The sequence below is a fragment of the Poecilia formosa genome, unplaced genomic scaffold (genome assembly GCF_000485575.1).
Source record: "Poecilia formosa unplaced genomic scaffold, Poecilia_formosa-5.1.2 Scaffold147, whole genome shotgun sequence".
In the NCBI taxonomy this organism is placed as follows: domain Eukaryota; kingdom Metazoa; phylum Chordata; class Actinopteri; order Cyprinodontiformes; family Poeciliidae; genus Poecilia; species Poecilia formosa.
The window spans coordinates 711,101-729,699 of NW_006800086.1; the positions used below are offsets into that span (position 1 = coordinate 711,101).

The following is an 18,599-nucleotide window of genomic DNA, read 5'->3' on the forward strand; positions in this document are numbered from 1 at the left end:
TTTATCAATAAATACGTGGATTCTTCTGGGGATTCAGGAGGAACATATCCATAATGCCGTCATGTCGTGTATCTTCGTACTGATTCGTGTCGTTGCTCTCTCCTGCATTGATTCACAATTGCTATTTTTTCCTCCATGTAACTGAAACAAGACAGCATGACAGTTTCTCACTGATCTCAGTGCTGTGTTTTGGAAAAAGAAAGAAGAAAAAAAGAGAGAAGTATTTTCAAATATGAAGCTTAGAAATCCGTGAGTGGAAATTAGTCTGGAAATAACACCTTTTGTCCACTAGGTGGCGACAAGTGAGCAGTATGGGGTTTTTTTTTCTCTTGTTTTTACGGTTTTTTTACGTTTCTATCCGGGACCAAAAGTGCCACAATTTTTCACCAAGCTCTTTAAGTAAATTCATATTTGAAAATGTTATTAATCTATGACATTAATAGACTGAATAAATAAAATTATCATGATTGCTGAAATAATGTATTTTTGTAAGCTGAAACATTAATACAATTACTTACATTTGTACTGGATGCATGTTTAAAAGAATATAATTCCAAAAATAACACAACTGTGAATTATTTAAGCAATTATTTAACTGGTTCTATTACTCATCTTAATGTCTGTCGTTTAACCTGTGTTACTTAAAGACGTAGAAAACCGTGGTCTCTTTAGGACTTTGACATTTCATTAAAATAACTTTAAATCAGAAGAAGAAGCAGGATGACAAATTTCAGCTGTTTTGAAACTAACTTTTCAAAACTTTCCCATTCATTGATACTGGAACAAGTCTCTCTTGCTAGTTTTAACATAATAAGGTGGCTTCACCTGGTTCACCTGGTTCTAAAATGTTTTATAATATAACCACAGGTGTACAAAACCACATACCACAAACAAAATTAGCTGTTACACCCGAACTGTACTTCTTCAGACAAAATGGAAGCTTTAATATGAAGAAGCAAACATTCAAAATATTCTGAAAGTCATTAAAGACGTAGCATTGGTAAAGAGTTTAATCTCGTAGGAGCCTAAAAATCAACTCTAACACTGAGCTGCAACGTTTAAATTTACTCTTAAGAAGGGAAAGGAAGATGTTTTGAAAGCATCTGGACCGATCAGCTTCAGCACCAGTTCCACCAGGACCAAACTGGAAACAGAAACTCTCACTTGGTGTTTGTCAAGCTGTTGTTTCTACATTCCATTTTGGTTTAGCTGATGGGAAAATCTTCGCTTATGCAGTCGTTGTTTAGGCCGGCGGCTAAAGACAAACACAGTGTAGGGTAAAATTCATTAAATAAAACGGCCGCATCCAGAACCCGACCAACATGTTGGGTGACCAGCCCAACATTAAGAGACAGCCTTGTCTCTTAACTCTCTTAACCGAGTAAAGAGACAAGGCCTCTTAACACGGTTCATGTCGGGAGCCTAACTTTGAGAAATTCATATACAGTTTAAAAACCCTTGTTTGCATACTCCTGATAAAAAAAATACAACACTTCTGCAAATTTTCTTCACATTTTCTTCAAATTGAGAAGTTCTCCTCCTGTGTAATTAGCTAAGGTTTATTAGATCACACAAATCTTTTCAGTTGTGCTTGGGATTAAGATTAGGGCTTGGATTGTTGCACATTTGGAAACACCTTCTTCCTGACAGATTGGCCTCAGGGTGCAAATTATGAAACGACTCTCCTACCAGCATCTTTGTATTTTATCTAATCACTAGATGAGATTAATAGTTGTATCAGAACTGATTGATTTAATAAATAAACTAGATTATATAGATATTTTATGACCCAACAGCAGATTTGAATGTATGATAAAAGACTCTAGAGAAATATATCTACCAAGAAACAATAACAGAATTGTAAAAGTCATTTTTTCTGGGTTTCCCTCATAGTTCAAATGTTTTCTAACATTTAACTTCCCCACTTTTTTTTTTAATGGAAACTAATCAAACTGTGAAACATAATTCACTCAAACAGATTCAATTTCAAAACACAAGCAAACAAGGAGAAGAAGAGGACAAAAAAGACAAATGGGGAGGTGAAGGAGAGGAAAGGAAAGGGGAGCAGAGACAAAAATAACAGAGGCATGTGTCTGTTCCTCCTTGGTATTTTCCACTCTGTTAAATAAATCCCTTCCTCCCTCCCTCCTCTCCCTGCTTTCCTTGCTCTCTTCCAGCTCCTCCTTCCTCCCCGTCATTGGTCAGCTGGCTGAATCCACAGAGCCACAAAGTTGTCCTCGCTCTCATCCAAGTGGCTCACGCTGCCCTCGGGGAGGAAGAAGAGAAGCAGGGAAGAAGGACCAGCAGGGAGGCGATCTATATCTGGACACTTTGGAGCGGCTGCAGAGAGCGGAGGAGGTGGGGGATGCGCGTCAGGATTTTGGTTCAACTCTGACAAGGCTGCCTGGTAGCGTCTCCTCACCCTGTCGACACGTCTGACTGATGGTTTTGTTTCCAACAACTTTCCCAGCATCATGAGCTCCTCATCAGCCAACCTTCAAAGCAAACGCCTACCTTGTAAGTTTCTTTTAAAAACTTTGGTTTGATCAGATTGAAGGTGTTAACCAAAATGTTCTGATTCTAAGAAAATTGTCTGGATGTTCCTGTGATTTTTTTTTTTTTTTTACCTTAGCCAATTGAAATGAACCACAAAAATGGAGTCTATAGGCTGCTGGGTTAAGACAACAACCTGACTGATTATTTTGTTAACCTAGCACTCGACCAAAATATGGGCAACACTGGATTAATTTACCATTACAGGGTTGGGTTATTGAGACACTCCACAATAAAAACAAAACTACATCTTGAGCAAACTATTAAAATTAGCTGCAACAAAATACAAAAAGTTGGTTCATTCAAGGTTTATTATGTTTTCAACCCAAGACCTTTGGTAAAAAAAAGCACTATCCGATAACATAACCCAACCTCATGTTACACCACGCAGACGCTCAGTCTTCACTGAAGAAGATTACCTCGCTTGTATCTGTTAAACTTGCTGAATGAATCCAATAAAGAAGATTTGATTGCTCAGGGGGAGGAGACACTCATAAGGCATTCAAAATTTTTGCCACAAAAAATTTGTTGTTTTTTTAATTATTGGAAATAAATAAAACAAGAAGCTCACGTTATGGGAAACATATTCCACACCCGTCTGATGTAGTACAAGACAGTGAATTCTTCCAAATTCACAAACGTCACAAAACAGCAACGTATCAACAGGGAAACACAAAGTTCACTTTACTTTCTTTATTACTTCGACACATTTTTGACATTATGCGGAGGAGGTGGGGGATGCGCATAATGTGCATCCCCACAGCCTGTTTTCAGAGATAAAGTGACCCAGGGCGATAAGTAAAAGAGAGTAATTTTATGTCAATTTTTAAATAAAGCAACTAAAAAAGTTGATTTGTTGAAACACATTTATGAGAAACATTAATACTACTTAATACTACTTTGCGTACCTAGATTGACTTTGTTATTGTTTGACAATTGTTTGCTTTAATTAGGATTACTGAACATGATTAGCACTTGGCGCTAAAAGCCTAATGTCTTGTTCAGTGAACAAACTGGTTCTCTTATGTAAATTAAAGTAATGAACATAATCCCCTGGCATTTATATTATTCCACTGCATTATTTTACCGCCTTAGCATTTTTTTCTGTCTTATCAGATTGTTGTATAGTTCAAAATGGCCACCTAGTAAGAATGATGAGCTGCTCGTTTGTGTCCACCCCAATAATCTCGGTCACACTTCTTGACCCTAATTTTTGGTTGAACTTATCCCAACAGAGTAAAGCCAGCATTGGGGTAAAATAACAATTTTTGTCAAAAGTGCTTCTCTCATATATGTAAATAGATTGTAAAGTCATTTACAATAGTATTGCTGTCAAGACTAAGCTCCCTTTGTGCATCATGTTTTCATGGGAGCCGGTGTGACGGCTCAGCCGGTGTTTTAATAGCTGCCTTTGTGTTGACGTTCTCCAATGAACCTCAAGTGCCAAAAAATCTGAAAGGAATGTTGACTCACTACTCTAAGCCATATTCAGTACTACCAGATGAACAGGTCATACTCTGTCAGGAACGAACGCACACACACGCACGCACGCACACACACATTGAGAGGTAAAGTTGGATTGGGATCAAAGCACAACTATAGACATAGATCTCTTCTTCCTAATGGGATTGCGGTTGCGAATCTCGTCAGAATCGACTCGCCGCAGCCTGTTTTCACAGATAAAGCGGCCCAGATAGGGCCTGAAACTGCATTAGTCCCAACGAGTACAGAGATTTCACGAGACTGAAATGGATCAGGGTTCTGGCTCTGGAGAAGGCGTCGCCCATCTGTCGTTGTGCCTGCTGTTCCCCGTGTATTCGGCTGCATCACGTTTTGATTTCTGTGTATGAGCCGGAGAGATCCGCTGTGCCGCGTTTGGATACTGCGCTGAGATGCGAGATGCTGCCTAATGAGCATAAAATAGAGGATGAAAACCTTCATGATAGCTAAGCGTAACTCTCCCAGATCACATTGAGGTGTTTGTTGCTGTGTTTTATGCTTTTTCTGTTTATGCATCACGCAGGAGATTAAGACTTGTGCAGCAGAAGTAAAAACATATATTGAACAAGCTACAAAGTCTTGCAAAAGTCATGTTACAGCCACTAACTTCGATGGATTTTATTGAAATGCTGGGTGATAACTGTAAAGTAGAAGGGCATATAAATCATTTCATAAAGATATAGCAGCAGAGATATGACATCAGGTCTGCTCTCACTCATAACCTATTTATTGCGGTTCCAATTAAGTTTTCTACATATGTGGAAAACTTTCAGAATACTGCATTAAAAATAACACATTTTTTTCCATGATGCTCAAAAAATTGCCTGTGCTAAAAGTGGGCGGGCCTCTCGTTCAGAATGTGACCAAGAACATAAGAACTGTTTTGTTTGATTCTTCTGGAAAATTATGATATATTTTTGTGAAACTGAAAGCAAGCTTTGAAATGAAGCTGCTTTACTTTTTCTAATCTAGCTGGATCCTCTGTGATATTTATCTGAAGATGATAAGTGTTTTTACTTCTTTAAATCTAGCTGACAAAAGCCAGGTTAAATCACTTAAATCCACCTGGAGTTTTGTTTTCCAGGTCATTCTGAGCACAATGGGAAAATATTTTATTCTTAAGAAAATAAATAATAGTTGGCCTCTTCTTCCCAGCAAAGCCGAAGGACATATTTGTATTAATGATTGTTACAATAAAGATGACGTGGATCAATGCTTACATTATACCCTAATTGCTCTGCCGCAAGCAATGCCTTGTGATAATCGAGCGATTATTCAGTCACTGCGTGTAATTCTGCTTAGCAGGCGTAAATTAATGATTTAATAAGTTTAAATGAGAAGTTTAAACATTGCTGCGCCGTGGATACACATCAGCTGCATCCATTATTCTACTCTAGGGTGTCCACAGTAAAAAGAAAGACAAGCAAAAAATATATATATATCTGGTAAGGTAAAGATCTGATGGATTAATCCAGGGTTAGCCATGATGTTTGACCACAAAGTTTAAACTTGATCACTACATTATTTTCCACTTGGGGTCATGAACAGTGTTGCACAAGGCCTTATCAGGACATACCTTAAATTATGACGTGGTTTAATATTTGGACTCTGGTGGTAAATAAGGCCTTTTTTTTATTTATATGTATTTTTCTTGAATGGTAAATTGTGATTAAATATTTTTTATGTCAACAACTTACCTAAATTTAAACTAAATACTTTAATGCAGGTGAACTCAGACACCAGTACTTAGAAACAGGGCCGAGCTGAGGGTAAGCAGGGCCCCGGGCAGGATGTGACTTGTGTTTTGGTGTGTTCAACAAGCCTCATAACTGCTAAGACAGCAATGAATACCATATGTTGACTATATGACAGTGACGTGCATTAGTTGGACAATTTATTTATTTATTTATTTCTTGGGATTTGGGATTTTTTTTTTAATTATTTGATAAGTAGATTCTGTGAATAAATTTGAGATTGGTTTGTTTCTCTGCTTCACATTGTTTCAATTCAGACTACGGTTGGTTAAGGGTAAGGTGAAAATGTGACCCCACCTCAGAGACGACGTCCTTCTAACATAAAAAATAAAACTTTCATAGAAAACTGTCGTATTTTTAAATTGTGAATTCATTTAAATGTAATATAATTTGTAATTTGAGGTAAAAAAAAAAAAAAAAAAAAAAAAAACATCTGGAATCCTTTTAAATCAGATACTACAAAAGAAACTGAATTCTTAATAAACTTGACTGTAAACAACAACAACAACAGAGATCTGAAGCCGGGCTCACAGTGAGGGATTATCACAGTCTCTGTGGTTGTCCAGAGTGATCAGACATGCTGACTGCTGAATCAGCGCTTATATGACCAAACACTTGCTGCTGAAGTTAATAAGTGTCAGGAAAAAACCGTGAGTCACAAAACTAACGAAGGCTGCAGTAGGAGGAAAGATGACGACCTCCCAGGAGTTCTGGTTAAATCTGAAGCGACCTGGCCAGAGAGCACCGAGTAAAAGACTGAACGATCCGCTCAACTCATCACTTCCATCACCAAATCTTGTTCCTGACTGAGGGATGAAATAGATATGTCAGCTCAATCTTTCTGAGACAAAGACACAGTTTGTTCATTTCTTTATCAATCACTGTTACACAAGTGGGTTTTTTTTTGGCTGTTGTCTTAGTAAATTCCATTAAGTCGTGTTTTTCGATAACAATGTGAAACCTTCCAACTCCAAAATAAACAAAAATGAAAAAAATGTCTAAGTCATTGTGATTGGTTAAATAGAAAATTCCTCTCATGCTCCTGGCTTGTGTTAAAATAACTTTGAGCTGCTTCAAAAGTACAAGAAAAAGAAACAGCAGACACCAAAATATGCAACCCATGAAAACATGGTGGTGAGGGAATTTAAGAAAAGTTAAAGCCTTTTATATAAGGATTCCAGATGCTTTTTTATTTTTATTTTTATACATTATATACATATATAATGTATTTCATACATTGGTATGAAAACATTCCTGCTCACTTACAAATAAATTCTGCTGCTACTTTTTCTTTTTTATAAAGCAAACTTAAATGTTTCTGATCATAAGGCATATTTTGATGTTGGATAAAGATGATAAAACTAAGACCTGAGTACATACACAGAGTCCAATGTTGAAATAATTATTTTTCATGAATGGATAAAGGTACTTAAATCAACTAGGCTCAAATTTTTGAGCTATTTTTGCTACCATAAAAAGTTTGTGAAAACTTTTACATCACTGTTTTTTGTAGAATAGTTTTCATTAAACCTCTTAGCTCTCTTAGCTGTCTTCATTATTTCAGCAATGCTGCATATAAAATATTTCTTAATTCTGCAGTTCTTGCAGTCATCAGGTCTGGGTTGTAGCTTGTGAAATAGTAACTATTTTTTCACAATAGTGTTTTTCAGACACTTCCTCTGTTTTGGAGAAACCAGGCCTGTCACAATAACAAATTTTGCTGGACGATACATTGTCCCCGAAGTTATTGCGATAAACGATAATATTGCTTTTTTGAGACCACTTTCAAGTAACTTAACTGAAAATGGCATAATATTGCAAGAAAATATTCTCAGAGATCAGTAGACTTTAAATTCTAATGAGCACTTAATAATGGAACTGGAAGACATTTTTAAACGTCCAAAATAAATAAACAAAACAACAGAAACAAGAAATATTGTCCATCAAAAAAAAGGACAAGTTGAGACCAATAAACCAGACTGAAGGCTTTTGTAATTCAGTTTTTGATAGAAAGAGAAAAGAGAAAAATTATAAATCATACAAATGGAAATAATTAAACTATTTTTAATATATCATGTGATTAATTGATTTATTGCTTATTGCAACAGGGCTATGCAACTGAATGATTCTGTTTCCAAAACGTATTAAAGTTAGAGAACTTCATACTGGCTCTTCCCCACAGACCGACCATGAACTTCGTTTTAAACAAGTGGCAATTGGAGCTAAATGCAGTCACTCTGCTGTTCAGCAGTAACCATTCTCTCTAAGAGGATTTGTCAGTGCAGGAAACAAACATGGATCAGTGCTTCATCATCTGGTAAAGCCTATTGTGTTAATCAGAACTCATGACAGCCTGCTGGTGGACATGTGGAGGGTAGCGGGACAGGACAATGACCTATAAACGGCCCTATTGTCAGTCATGGTGGAACCAAGAAGAGGCCTCCTGCTGATGATGTCAGCACCGATGGACGGTGCTGGACACAGCTTTGTCCCGGCAAACACAGCCTGAGCTAATATGACGATGGAAAGACCCGCAAATATAACAAAGCATCAGCTTAATAATGCACGAACCTTGCAACCCGATTCTTGTAAAGCGGGATCTTTTTTAGTGTTTCAACCAAAAAACTGAGAGTGAAAGTCTGACTGCTCCACTTTGTTTTTAAGGAGAGAGGAAAAGAGATGCAAGTGTGCAGTGCAGAGGGATTTTGGCCTCAAACTGCTTCCAGGCCTGCGTTCGTATCCTGAAATCTCGCGGTAGGACAAAGGTCAAAGAGTGATGGAATCTTTTCACCTTTGGACAGGAGGCCCAGGGCATTCACTGCCAGGTTTCACCTCAGGTAGATCTCCGTGTTTCAAAATCTGAAGTGTGGACCGGCTAAGTGGTCACAGAAAAGATCATTCACTCATCCGTTTATGGTCTCTAGAAATGTAAGAGACTGAAAAATAACAGCTGTAAAAAGCTTTGGACTATGTCAGGGGTCTTCAAAGTGCTTTGCAGTGCTAAAAGTATGAACTACCCTCTGTTTGGCCACTGTTTATTTAGGGTTGTGGAAAAAGACATTCCCAGTACTTTGCAGACAACTCTATTACAGTGGAGCATGTTCACGTCCAACTCATGAAAAACCCCCACTTTAAATAATTGTGGTCATACTTTCATCTTTTTTATTCTTATTTTGCCTGGCACAGACTCTGCGTCCTCACTGACTGTAGCATTAGTAACTAAAAATCAGTCCATTTAATCTCTGACAAAGGCTTGGGGATGTTGGCTAAATGTTTGCAGTTACTTTTTCTGCACGCCCCACACTTTGAAAAGCCGTGGACTGTATCAGTAATTTGCTACAACACCGTGTTACAATAAAAACAATGAAAGTAAAGGCTTTGATTTTGGTAAATGTGGAAAAAAAAACTTCAGTGAGAAAACTGGAGCAAAAAGTAGCATGTTTGGGTCATCAAGTTCTAAAACCCTTTTCTATCCTACCCCACCACCAGAAATGTAAACATCCAGAGTTTCCTAAACACTGTGGGACCGTAACTGGACCCATGAGCTTTTCATCAGATGAGACTCGGAGTGATCACCTCATACCCAAAGTTAAATGTGGTGAGGGATCCTGTTTTGTTTTGCTTTTAGACGTTCCTGACAACCCTATGATGTGCATGACATCAAGGACTGTTTGAGATACAAAACCACTGTAAATAAAGTCCTGGTGGTATCTAAAACTGGGTCATCGTTGTGTCTTTCAACAAGATAATGACTCAAAACCTACGGCCAAGTCAACACACAAATAACTCACCAGACGTAAAATCCAGTCTTCCTTGGCCATCTGAGTCCCCAAATCCTACAGAAGACCAGCTGAAGAGGAGAGGAGATAGAGGAGAACTAAGGGAATCTGGACAGTCTGCAGATTGTTAGAGAAATTGTTGATGCTCCCTCTCTCTCTGGGTGCTCCAACCTTGTTAAATGCTGTAGGTGAAAACTAAGTGCTGCCCCCTTGTCAAAGTGGTTTCTTTATAAGGTGTTTAGTCCACTTTAATCAAACTCTAGTTTGATTAAACTAGAGTTTGATCAAACTCTAGTTTGATCAAACTAGATCAAACTAGATTCTTCCCAATTCGGTTAAATTGAGAAGATGTGAATGTGTAATCAAACTATGGTGCAGGGCATTCTGGGTAAATACAACCTAAACAAATGTGAGAGTCTAGCGCTGGTCGGAGAAATGGTTTGTGGTCTTTAACCAAAGACAAAAGAGAAATCCTACAACCGCTAAAATCTGACGCCACTCCATTTTTGTTCACATTTTATGAAGTAGGAAGTTGCACTGGTCTGCATTCAGATGTTTTAGTGTCGCATCCTTCAGTGGTTCTACGTGCAGCACTACCACAGGTGAGGAGAACAGATTTTTTAAAGGGTTTGAATCATTTGGCACAGTGCAGTATGAAAGTGAACTGGACTAGCTGAAAATGTAACAAGTGTTGCAACTTTTGTCCCCAAAAGAACCAAGTTTACCGGACTATCAGGTGAAAACACCCATATTGACAACACATGTACCAATACCAGTACCATCAGAAGTGCTCATATTATCTTTATTGTAACAATCCAAATTTTAATACTGGAACTGGGTGAGCCAAGAACAATAACAGAAGTCCAAATATTCTGCTTTGAATTGGCTCTTTATATAGGCATCATTTAAGTCAAGTCTTGCCGGTGTATGCTGACACAGGAGCTATTTAAACAGGGATGACTTCATCCACTTGGGTATGAAAACCACTTCCCAGCTCAGACAGAACCAAGGTTGGAGTATGGTAAGCTATTCTGTAATCAAAGTGGAGAAGAAAGCAGTGATTCCCAGAAGTTTGAATTCTCCGCCAACATTTTTCTGTTGTTACAAAACGACGGGAAAATGTTTCCACAGAAGCGTTTGCTTCTGGCCTTGACCTTCCCTCTCTTCGTCACAGGGGAGCTTCATGTGAGCTCACATTTTCCTCCAGCTCACTGATGGGCCTAATGGGAGCCTGTGGGCGACACCGAGCCCTCCTATCCCTTCATTTAGCTCAGGGATCAATGCTTTGCTGCTGCGGCTGACGCTTCTAACCTGGCATCTCAGCGGGCGGCTCCTCACAAAAAAAAAAAAAGAAAGAAAAAACAAGGGGGGAGAGAAACATGTGACATCCACACATTAAACAGACACAAAGAGTGACCTGATTTTTCGTTTTCATTTATGTACGTGTACTTGAAGCTGTGCCGTGAGGAGATGACGAGATTTAGTTTAGCGCTAAATAATCTAGCATCAAAAAGGGATGATGGGTTTTACTTCTTAGATGCTGTGCCCTTTCATGTGGTCAGCCTCATCATGACACAGTTTTTGTGAAAATGTGACGATAGTATAATTCAGGCTCTTCATGCTAATCCCAACAAGGGCACACTCATGGTACGTCTCAAAAGTATTCACATCCATTGACTTCAAATGTCTCCTTTAGAACAAGCTTATGTATTTCACTTTGATTTTTTTTTTTGCCATAGACTTAACACAAATAGTAAGTGTAGTAAAGTACTGAAAAGTATGGACTCTGTTTCTGACAGCGATTAAAATTCAACATAACCAATTCATTCAGAGATCACAAAACAAGTAAAGAGTCAACTTGTGTGTACTTTAATCCCAGGGTTAATGAAATCATTGCTGTGTTTCCATTACAAACCTGCGCAAACCTTTGTCAATATTCTGCTAATGTTAAAAAACTAAATTTTGCAATTATGGCTTTTCCATTTAATAAGAAACGCAATTAAAATCACAGGTGAATAAGTTTGTTCACGGGATAAGTCATTAAAAAACACAACGCTCCGTCATCCTCATACCACTTCCTGTCGTCTTCTTCATTTTTCCGCCAGTAGTAACATCCAGATGTTGATCACATGACTTGTGTGATGCAAAAAAAGTCTTTCCATTGCATTGCAGTAATTTTGATACAGCCGAATAACCACCTAGTCCAAAAGCAAAAGCGTTTTTATCGAAAAACTTGCTTTTTCTAAATAACATGTGTTTCCATTAAGGAAATGTATTTTTGTGAGTCCAATTTGCGCATTGGAAGCACAGCATCAGGTTTGCCAGGTTCTCTACTTTTATCTGGTCACTCTGTCTGGAATTTTTGTGATTATTCTTTTTTAAAATCTGTCCAAACTACTCACTCTAGGAACTTGCGTTATCTTTAAGGAGAGCAGCCAGTCCCATTCAGCTGCATCTCTGCCTTTGTGTTTGCCTTGAAAGGGCCCTTTATTTGCCTGCTGCCTGAGCTGAAGATCTGGGCTTGTCTTTATGCCGGGAGACGGGGTGGCATGCAAACACATCCGGCCTCCTCCGTCTGTAGCAATCACTTTTCTGTCTGTTCCAGTCATTCTGCGTGTCCAGCTGGTCTTATGGACCTCTGCTTCTCAAGTCCCAGGGTGAGAGAGAGGAAGGAAAGACAAGGGGGGAAAAAAGAGCCAGAAAAGACTGAGTGAATGAAATCTTTCACATTCTTCCTTCCTTTCACCATGAAACTAATGACTTCGTTGTTGTGTGGAACTGATGTACAATAGACGTGTAATCTCATCGCCTTTTTTTTTTTTTTTTTTGACTGAAGATTTTACCACGCGAGTTCCTGGGCTACTCAGAGGTCACCGGGGTCGCCGGTGGCCAAAAGACTAACTCTTGGATGAGGAAGCAAAATCAATGTGAGGATATACGTCTGTAGCTAACCTTTAGCTGCCCAGGGGCATCAGGCTTTCAGTGGAAACAATCAATGGCGTGATCAATCAGTGTTTAACTGGGTGGGAAAACACTTCAGGATAAGCAGCAGCTATATTTAAACCTGCAGCCTTAAAGGGAATCAATTTAATCCAGCTCAGGTTAGCTGCTTTCCAAAACGAAACCCTGTGTTTTCTCTCCGGCACGCTGCTCCCAGCTGGATGCAGCAAACATTTAGAGTCACACGTCAAGCAGGCCGCTTCTTGTTGTGTCAGACATATTGCTTTGTCAACGCTTCTGCCCTCGCCTCCCGTTACAGCTCTGAGGAAAACTGGATTTGTGATTGTGTAACAATTATAAATGTCCCTCTCTGTAAGGGGCGATTTTATGCATTTTACAGGGACATGGTATCATTTTACAGCACAATCAAGTAGTTATGGTAACTTTACTTGCTGTATATATCAAACATTACAAAAAAAATTTAAGAAACTGTCTCTTTGTGAAACTCCTGCTCTTTCTGACACTGCGCCTTCGGCAAGTTCTCACAGATTACAAATTTGACTGTATGCATTAAAATATGTATCACTGATGAGAAATTTTAAGTTTTATTTTAATCTCAAGATTCTCTCAAAAACCTTCCCAAAACATATTTTTAATCTGTCGAGAGTTAAGCTTCCTAAAATAAAGTTATGTTTTCTCAGCATAAATATCAGGATACATATTTATTAAAATCATTTTAAAAGAATCAACATACAAAGTGAACATCTTAACTTTAATTTTTAAGGGAAAGAACTTAAGTCTTGCTTAATGTCAAATACAATTGGTTGAATTCCCCATAAGCACAGTTTATTACCTAACCAGGCAGCTGAAAAAAATATCTTACTGGAACTTCAAAGTACACATTTATGTAAAGATGTACATCTGAACTATGAATATGGCTGAATATCGACTATTAAAGAGAAAAAAGTATTTTTATTTTGGCAGATTAGTTATAGACTCAGTTATAGTAAATGCGTAGTAGAAGGTAATAAGGGAATTAAGTTATTTCTATACTGCTAAATTATCTTCTATTGTAGTTAGTAAACACTTCTCATAACACTTATAATCAACTAACTGAAGTCAAATCACCAAATTATTGAATAATGATTTTTTTGAAGTATCGGTATCAGTATCTGCGATACTAGCCCTGTATTTACTTCCAATCGTATCGATACAAAAATCCCCAGTGTCGCACATCCGTACTACGCAGTGAGCAGAAATTGATTTCCTTATTATGAATGTAAACAAGCAGAAAGCAGGTTCAGCTGATTGCTGTTTCCAATGACCCAGGGGTTTTTAAAATGTCCCCAGTCCTCCTTGTGAAGCTCTGTTTCTCATCGCGGTCTCCGTCAACAAGCTGTCAGCTCAGACTGGAGCTGCGGTGACAGGCTCCTGTCATGTCGCCGTCGCAGATATGCGCCTGGCCGTGACTCATGGGGAGCGCTGTGCTGATGCAGCACACCAGACAAGCCAACCTGTTGCTCTTTTAGATCAGCTTTGCTGCCTTTGCACATCCAGAAAAGGACCTTTTTTTCAGCACTTTCTGTGCTAGTTTAGCTTAATAAAGTAGCACAGAAAACCTGCGATCACAAGCGTCCTCAAATTGACACAAGCGATGACTCATCCTTTCTAAATTGCACTCGCCGGTGCATTTTTTTTTTGATCACTGGGCCCTATACGCTGACTAGATAAGCTTGACTTTACTCCCAGTTTAGACATGAATCAGACAGCTGATCCAATTAGTTCAATCCCTGTTCGGAATCGCTGCTCGGATCTCAGAGACTCATCTGATGATAGCAGCGGCCAGTAAATCCACCGATTCATACATTTCAGTTCAAGTTTCCTGTCGAACTGTACTTCGATATATATAGTAGATATATCTACCTGTCTTTATTTAAATTTAAGATTAGTAATATAAAAAGAGAGAACCACAGTTTTTTCTGGGGTTCTCTTCAGCCTGGTCTCCACTTGAAACTGCAGTTCGGGTTATAGTGATGCTGATGAGGAGGAAAATGGGATCACATGGTTCCTCAAACAGGATTAACTTAGCGAGAGGACTCGCAGTTCGCCCTGTGAATCTTAAGAGCAAGACTGAAAATGTGTGGGTGAGCAAAGTGCGGCTGTCTTTAATTTCCACTGATGCGCTCAGTAAAGCTTGCATTTTCATACAAATGATGAATAGAGGGGACTTAAAAACTCTGTATCTTCACAGATGTATGCTTACAAAGTAACAGAAAAATAAAACTGCCAACATGCGCATCATTTTATGCCTGGCATTGTCATATTTACTGCTTACTGTCTACAGAAACTGAACGAAGGGATATGAAGCTTTCTAGGCTACAGCTCAATGTCGCCCTCTTCTGGCGTGCTGGGCTGCACAGCGCTTTGAAATATGTTTTCAGCAATGCTCTGGTTGGGAGTCAAGACACAAGGATGTACTGAACAAGCAGAGAAGTCTGTTGACAGTGAGTCATTAGAAGACAATCAGGAACCTCTCATGAACTTTACACACACTAAGAGCAGACTATAATTTGTCATCTTCCTAAAATAATGGCCTAAAATGATTTTGGAAAGAGTTTAGGTAAGCCCTCTGCCCCTCATTTATGTAAAATGACTTATTTTCTGAAGGTGACTATTTTCTGATGCCCATGCAATCTGTTCATATATCAAAGTATTAAGACACGTGACAAACACTGTCCCGATGCCAAAACAACTTTGAAAAATGCAAATGTTTTGTGTTTACAGGAATAGAATAATTGTCTCAGTAATCTCAAAGTGTTTTTAAGAGTCTTTGTTAATAAAGAATAATCCAGTTCGGATTTGACAGAAGTGATTCCAGATTGTTTGTCCTTGAGTCGTGTGCCAACTTGAGCGTCGTTAGCCGGCTGCGGTGAACAGTAGTTATTTTCTGACTCACATCGTCTATTACAGAGAGATGACAATAGAGTACCAGATAACACATTGGAGTGTAATTTGCAGAATCTTTTTTTTGTTTTTTGTTTCCGTGCCGCTCCCTAGTGGATTGCTGCCCTGGGGAGTTAGTCACATCACTCCTGTTGACATTAAACCTGTAAATAGGAAATGTGCTGCAGCAACGTCTGACTTCCTGTCCTGCTGCATCCTATGATTCCCAGCAGAGACGGAGCATGCCCAGAGGCTTCCAGACATGGAGTCAGCGCAGCAGCTCAAGCTTAGGGAGCGACAACGCTTCTTCGAGGAGGTCTTCCAGCACGAAGTGGACGTCTACCTGTCCTCGGCACACCTGTGCATCAGGGACTACAGGAGACGTAAGCTGGACGTTCGGTAACAGGCTTCTGCATCCATGAATAAAGACGTTCTAATTGTTTTTTTGTTATCTTTCTTCGGATTTTCCAGCGCCCATCGGCAGCATCTCCTCCATGGAGGTGAACGTGGATCTCCTGGACCAGATGGAGCTCATCGACCTCTCTGACCCAGACCCGGTGGATGTGTTCTTCAGCTCCGTGGGGGAGGAAGCGGTGCTGTCCTCGCCGCTGCCGGGTATTGAAACTATTGGAACTAGATCATAATGCACACTGAAAAATGATACGCTAATTAAATTTAGCAAAATGCAGTGACATTTTTACAAGATATTGAGTTTATTTGAATGCATAAGCTTTGTTTTTAATTACATCAGATTCAACCATTTAAACCACGCCATCAACTGAGTAGATTAACTAAGTATTATCTGAACCAGATTGAAAAGTTGAGTTGAAAGTATTAAAGGGCATAAATAAATAAAATTCAAAACATTTATAGGCTTTAACTTCAAATTGACCAATTACCTACTGAAAAATGTGTTTTAGCAACTGTTTTTTATTACTTAATTTACTACATTTGACAGTATTTAGTGATCAATATCTCACCGAATAGAACAAAAATTTACATTGTCGCTATAGGAAATTACATGTATTTCTACCATCTCTATTAAAGTAGTTAAGCAAAAGATTTGTCGGGTCAGTGTATTATTTTGAGCTGGACTTAAGCAGCATTTGAAGACATTATCCTCAGTCATTTCTGTCAGTTGTATTTAACATTTGCCACAATCAGCACTAAAAATAAAAGATTTTAATCTCTGAATTCAGACATTTTTTTGAGAAGATTGAAGCCAGAACTTCAATTAAAAAAAGAAGTCAGAATTCTGAGATGAATCAGAATTTTGTGAAATTGTCAAAATTCTGAAAATGAAGTCAATTTTTTTTTAAATTTTAGTGGCTCTAGTACTCTTCCATATAAGGGGCCTGGAAACACATTTCCATCTCACCAGTGGTGCAACGCAGGACACAACATACCGCTAAGCACCCTGGGAAATGGAAATGGTTTCCACTCCCGCCATTTTTATCTTTCAGTTTAGAAGTGCAGACCTAAAATCCCTACTTTAGTAAACCGATGGGACAAAATTAATAAAAAGGTTGACATGACTTACTGCAGTAAGTTCAAAATCTAGTTCTTAAAAAGTCGAAGTTAGTAGACAACTAAATGCTGCTCAAAAGTTTTATAATATGCCCATATAGCCGTATTATTATTTTTAGAGTGTTCATCCTACAAAACAATAATAAGCGACTTTGAACCACGAGTAACATTGTGCTTTCTACCTCCAAACCTTAGCAGGCCACAGCAGCGACGAGGAGGCCATCAGGAACGGGCTGTTCCGCCACGTCCTGGAGAGTCTGGACGGCAAGTCCCGCATGTCCTCCACGTCTTCGGACTGCTCCTCGGACAGCCAGACCGCCAACGTCAACGGAGGAGACACTCCTCTGGTCGGGTCGGACAACGAGGAGACGCCGAGCGGCGAAGCGGTGAACAGAGGCGTGTCGCCGGAGGACGGAGAGCAGAGAGTTCGGAGCGTGGACTCCTACTGCGAAGAAGCGTCCCGTACGAAATAACGCGGAGATTTTTAACGGAGGACGCACCAACTAAAGGAGGACGTTGTTTGAGGAAATACTTTTTAAATGAGTAGGTTTCCATGGTAACCCGCTAATCGATATGTACTTTCTAGCGCGGGCTATGAAGTGTAAATATGCCGATCCTGGTTAGACTGGTCTTCCTTCTTGTCATTTCAGTGTGGAAAACTAATGATTTTTGTACAGTATTAATAAAACTCTAAAACAAGAGATGACAGAAATTCTATAATTTTTTTTTTAATTATTTTATTCCATTTAGAAAAAGCACTGAGATTTTACAACTTGTGTGTGGTACTGAAAATAAAGGAAGACGGTAATAGAACTGGTTCTTCTGGGGTGTTTTAACACTCTGTGAATGATGAATGTGAGAATGTGCTCAGCTTCAGACCGAAATTAAAAGTATGCGCTTCAGGCAAAACTCGCAAAGCGCTACAGTCAGACTTCAAAAAGGCTTTTCCCACAAAAGAGCTTACTGGAGGCCATCATGTCAGCATGTATCCACACTGACAAAGAAGAGATAACATAGGCTTAAGAGTAATTTGAGGCACTGAAAATGTGTTCATTTAAAAAGGGCAGTATTATGTAAAATCAACTTTTTTAAGTTTTACATCATATTATAATGTTATTAATTCATGCAAAAAACAGAGCTGGAGTGTTGCTATGATTCTTTCATGTTTGAGAAATTGTTTAATTTCCTGTGGCAACCATTCAGCTAAAATGCCTGGGTGGACCTAGCTCCGCCTTTGAGGCCACAACTCCTCCTCAGAGCTGTAGTTTCCAGCCCTCCCCCTGCAACTCCCCACTCAGCTCCTTCAGACTAGCCAGCAGCAATTAGCAAACACCTGGTGGAACTACACATCAGCTGAGCTCATTATATGAGCTACTTCTCAGTGCATGGTGAAGACATTAAAAGGTTAATAGAGGAGCCATGTTGTGATGACTTTCTGAAGGCGGAGATTCAGATTTTTAAAGACACAGAGGCCCCATTTCAGGGCATTAAATTAAGTCAAATTTCTCTTAAGTCATATTTTGTATATACAGCATTTTTACAGCTGAAGGTAAATTTTGTCATAATAAATCTACAAGCTTCATACAATTTAGGGGGTTTAATG

General features: G+C 38.9%; 1 protein-coding gene across 2 annotated transcripts; it reads left to right on the forward strand.

Moving 5' to 3' along the window:
- Nucleotides 1-2,194: 2,194 nt before the first annotated feature.
- Nucleotides 2,195-17,711, forward strand: LOC103145799 (dysbindin-like). Of its 2 annotated transcripts, none has more exons than XM_007563389.2 (4): nucleotides 2,195-2,517; nucleotides 15,700-15,852; nucleotides 15,941-16,084; nucleotides 17,195-17,711. In XM_007563389.2, exons 1-4 carry the CDS (start codon nucleotides 2,475-2,477, stop codon nucleotides 17,467-17,469), a joined length of 615 nt encoding a protein of 204 aa, XP_007563451.1. In that variant the 5' UTR covers nucleotides 2,195-2,474; the 3' UTR covers nucleotides 17,470-17,711. The 2 variants fall into 2 exon arrangements, with proteins under 2 accessions (XP_007563451.1, XP_007563450.1); XM_007563388.2 differs by having other exon boundaries at nucleotides 2,196-2,517; nucleotides 17,192-17,711.
- The last annotated feature ends 888 nt before the right edge of the window (nucleotides 17,712-18,599 follow it).

What these genes read in the sequence shown, in the direction of transcription:
- LOC103145799 (XM_007563388.2), top strand. Translation starts at nt 2,475, where the DNA reads ATGAGCTCCTCATCAGCCAACCTTCAAAGCAAACGCCTACCTT. An exon ending in CATCAGGGACTACAGGAGAC is followed by an intron (nt 15,853 to 15,940) that starts GTAAGCTGGACG and finishes CGGATTTTCCAG; the next exon opens with CGCCCATCGGCAGCATCTCC. An exon ending in GCTGTCCTCGCCGCTGCCGG is followed by an intron (nt 16,085 to 17,191) that starts GTATTGAAACTA and finishes TCCAAACCTTAG; the next exon opens with CAGGCCACAGCAGCGACGAG.